This window comes from Poecilia reticulata, linkage group LG9 (genome assembly GCF_000633615.1).
Source record: "Poecilia reticulata strain Guanapo linkage group LG9, Guppy_female_1.0+MT, whole genome shotgun sequence".
Taxonomy (NCBI): domain Eukaryota; kingdom Metazoa; phylum Chordata; class Actinopteri; order Cyprinodontiformes; family Poeciliidae; genus Poecilia; species Poecilia reticulata.
Genome location: NC_024339.1, coordinates 33,853,483 through 33,857,029, shown reverse-complemented (window position 1 = coordinate 33,857,029; position 3,547 = coordinate 33,853,483). Strand labels below are relative to the sequence as shown.

Below are 3,547 nucleotides of genomic sequence, written 5' to 3'. Positions count from 1 at the left end.
TTGACCCTCTGTCCCTCCATGTTGTCCCTCTGTCCCTCCAGGCTGCAGCGGACGCCCATCAAGCTGCAGTGCTTCACCCTGGACTCCGTCAGCAAGAAGAAGGAGAGCGTTGGCTACATCGTCCTGGACCTGCGATCGGTCCAGGAGGCCAGGCAGGTAAAGCGGCCGCTGCAGGCCAGGTGAGCGTGTTTCGTCGCCGTGGTGACGAGGCTGCGCTGTGTTCCAGGATCCCCGCTGGCACCCGCTGCTCAGCAGTAAATACACCAAGCAGAAGGCGGCGCTGCTCGTCGGCACGCTGCTGGAGAACGACGCCAAGGCCGCAGCAGCTTCTCCTGACAAGATCCGAGCCAAGAAGGCGGCGCCTCGACAAGGTCGGCTGGTCTGGACCCGCTCTGCTCAATATGGGGGGTTTGGGACCCGGCAGAACCGGCTGGTTTACCTGCTGATGCTCTGGAACCAGAGAGCAGCTCATGATTATTGTAGTAATTCATTATCCTCACAATTAATCGGGGGAGAAATAGACGCATTCTGCAGACTTTTCATTTCACCACTTGAGCTTTTTTTTATACAATATTAGAAAAACATTAAAAGATGCACATGAATAAAAAATGTAATTAAAGAAAAGAAAAACATTTTACTGACATTTTGTGTAGAACATATTTCCAGAGGTGTTTCTGGTCCTGTCTGAATAAAAACATGAGGTTTTTATGCTGCAGGTTCTGGCCCGGCGGGCGGCGCTCTGCCCGCCAGGCTGGAGGCGGAGCTGATCCCGGACCAGGGCTACCATCAGGTCGGGCCTGCGGGTCGCTGTGGCGACATGTTCGTCCTCTCCGTTACCGTCGCCTTCGCTACCAAACTGGAACAGGTGAGGAAATCCGTCAGCTTCCTCACTGGTCACATTTCCTATGATGTCATCAGGAAAGTAAATTCTGGGGTTTTTGGTTTCGGGGCTTTTAGAAATGATCCGATCTTTGATGACAAAGGTAACGGACTCACACGTCTGGAGTTTTTCTCAAACTGTTTCTGTCTCGATGAAAGAACCTTAAAAAGTCTTAATAGGGGTTGAATTCATCGATCTAAAAATAAAACCTTAATTGTTGTTAAAATCGTAAAGAAGTCGTAAAAATGTTGATGGACTGCATGTGAAACACGAAACACACAAAACCTCCAGGTCGGTCTGCCAGCAAGCTGCAGGTGTTTTTAGTTTTCAGGCTTCGTTTTAAGATGCTTCACTACAAGAAAACATAAAAACGTTTTTCTTCATCTCTGGAACGTTTTTCAGAACTTGGAACCTAAAACTCATGTTTTATGTTCAAATTGTTGCTAACTGACAAGTTTATGTTTGGATCTTAAATTTGTGATTTAAAAAAAGTCTTAAAGTTTTGAATTGATCTTGGAGCTGGATGACGTGTCTGGTTAGGTTTTATTTTTCTTTCCATCTTTCTTCAAACTGACTCCAGGTTGTTTTCTGTCGTTGCTGCAGCTGATTCCCAGCACCAAGAAGCTGCTAGCGGAGGACTCTGGTTTCTTCTTCTACTACTCCCTGCTGGGGAACGACATCACCAGCGAGCCGTTCCACAACCTGCTGAGTCCAGACTTCGAGCCGGAGCGCGCCTCGGTGCGCATCCGCAGCAGCACGCAGGCGCTGCAGGCCTTCCTGACGCAGCAGTCCAGCCTACAGGTGAGCCGGCGCCTCTGACCGAAGCGTCATGGCGGCTGCCGGTCCTGACGTCCCGCTGCGTCCGCAGGTCCACCTGTGCTGCGGGAACCGCTCTCTGGGCAGCAGCGACGTTTCGCTGTCCGCCCTCGCTGCCGCCGCCACCGCCGACGACCTGGAGGCCAAGGGCGCCACGGTGGAGGGGGCGTTCGTCCTGCAGCCGCCGCCGCGCAGCAAGCTGCCGGCTCTCCCTGCAGAGCTGCAGCCGACGGTGGGCGTGGCCGTCACCCTGAGGAGGGAGGAGCCAGCGCCGCAGGTAGGGAAACGCCACAACGCTGCAGGAAACCGCAGATACAGCAACGTTTCATTTCCCTTTGGATCAATAAAGGATCTTTGAGTTTGAATTGCTGTGATTAGGCATGTCGTGTTCTGGTACCGGCCCGTTCTGGCACCGGATCAACATATTCATGTTGTTGCCATCTGGCTTTATTTAATACAATATGAATTTATTTAGTAAGGGACAGAGCTTATTAATAAACATTAAAACAACCATTTAATTCACACACAAAACTACAAGAAATGATTTATAGTGCAGCAAAATAGCAGCTATAAAAGCATAAAAATAAAACATTAATTCAAAGTTTTTATTTAGATGTTTAAACATCAGTTTACTGTATATAGTTTTACTTAATATTTAAAAATCCTCCTGGATATTTTACCCTTTTTGTTGCTTTTACAAATCAGACATTAGCAGCAAAATTACAATTATCAGAAAAAAAATTACAAAAAAACCTTTAATCTCAACGTGAAAACTGATTTCTACAAAATAATAGTTTAATAAAAATGTTTAACATAAAGCTGCAAGTGTTTAGCAGGAAAGTGAGGGATCCACTCTGACTCCCTGCTGGGACTGGAGGGGCGTGAAAACTTTTACAGTAACTTATTGTAAGTTTAAATAATTTTGTCATTTTTTAGAAACCAGTTTTCACTTTTTTTTCTAAATTATTTGTCAAAAATGTACTTTTTTCATGTTTTATTCATGAAACAGTAAAAATGGTAAAGCATCCAAGGGGGTGGATACTTTCTATGGAGCTCCTCAGAGTTGTATTTATCTGTGACTGTCAGATTTTTTAATTTAATCCTGGAATAATTTCTGGTTTATTATATTCCTGTCTTCTCCTTGGCGGCCACTAGAGGGCAGCAGAGTCAATGTTAAGCTGAATTTGGCAGAGAAGCAGTTTTAAATCTTTAACTCTGTTATTTGTTGTTTGAGCTTCATAAAGTTGCTGAAAGTATTGATGATGAAATAGGTGAGAGTTCAAAGGTTAAGTTTTGTTTTTTATCATTATCTGGGTATTTTAAATATTTAGTGTTTTTCAGGTTTTGAGGGTAAAGGATCCCAGCAGAGCTCCGCCTCTCCCTCCTGCTGTCGCTCCGACCCAGAAACCTGCCGCTTCCCCTCCTCTTCCTCCTCCTTCGTTCCGTACGGAGAGCGAGGCGGAGAGTCTGCTGGAGGAGCAGGAGCTCGACAGGAAGCTGGCGGCAGGTGATGAAGGTGATGCTCCTCTTCGTCACCCTGAAGGCGCAGCGTCCTCTGTCAGCGTCTCCGCCCCCAAAGTGTCCATCCCGTCCTCCGCCCATCACTACTGCTTCTCTCTGGACCTGCGCAGCCTGGCCAAGCTCGCCACGCCGCACCCCATCGCCGCCATGCTCAGGTGGGCTCCCAGTCTGACCAGCACCGCCGCCGGTCCTGCTCCCAGTCTGACCAGTACCGCCGCCGGTCCTGCTCAGGTGGGCTCCCAGTCTGACCAGCACCGCCGCCGGTCCTGCTCCCAGTCTGACCAGTACCGCCGCCGGTCCTGCTCCCAGTCTGACCAGCACCGCCGCCGG

The 3,547-nt window shown here is 48.5% G+C and overlaps 1 protein-coding gene across 1 annotated transcript in view; it reads left to right on the top strand.

The window, feature by feature from the left end:
- Positions 1 to 3,547, top strand: part of cep120 (centrosomal protein 120) — a 19,201-nt gene that overhangs the window by 2,939 nt on the left and 12,715 nt on the right. The window contains exons 3-8 of the mRNA XM_017306552.1: positions 42 to 156; positions 227 to 371; positions 717 to 865; positions 1,484 to 1,681; positions 1,749 to 1,973; positions 3,038 to 3,542. Coding sequence (XP_017162041.1) covers positions 42 to 156; positions 227 to 371; positions 717 to 865; positions 1,484 to 1,681; positions 1,749 to 1,973; positions 3,038 to 3,542 — 1,337 coding nt within the window. The remainder of the gene's footprint in view (positions 1 to 41; positions 157 to 226; positions 372 to 716; positions 866 to 1,483; positions 1,682 to 1,748; positions 1,974 to 3,037; positions 3,543 to 3,547) is intronic.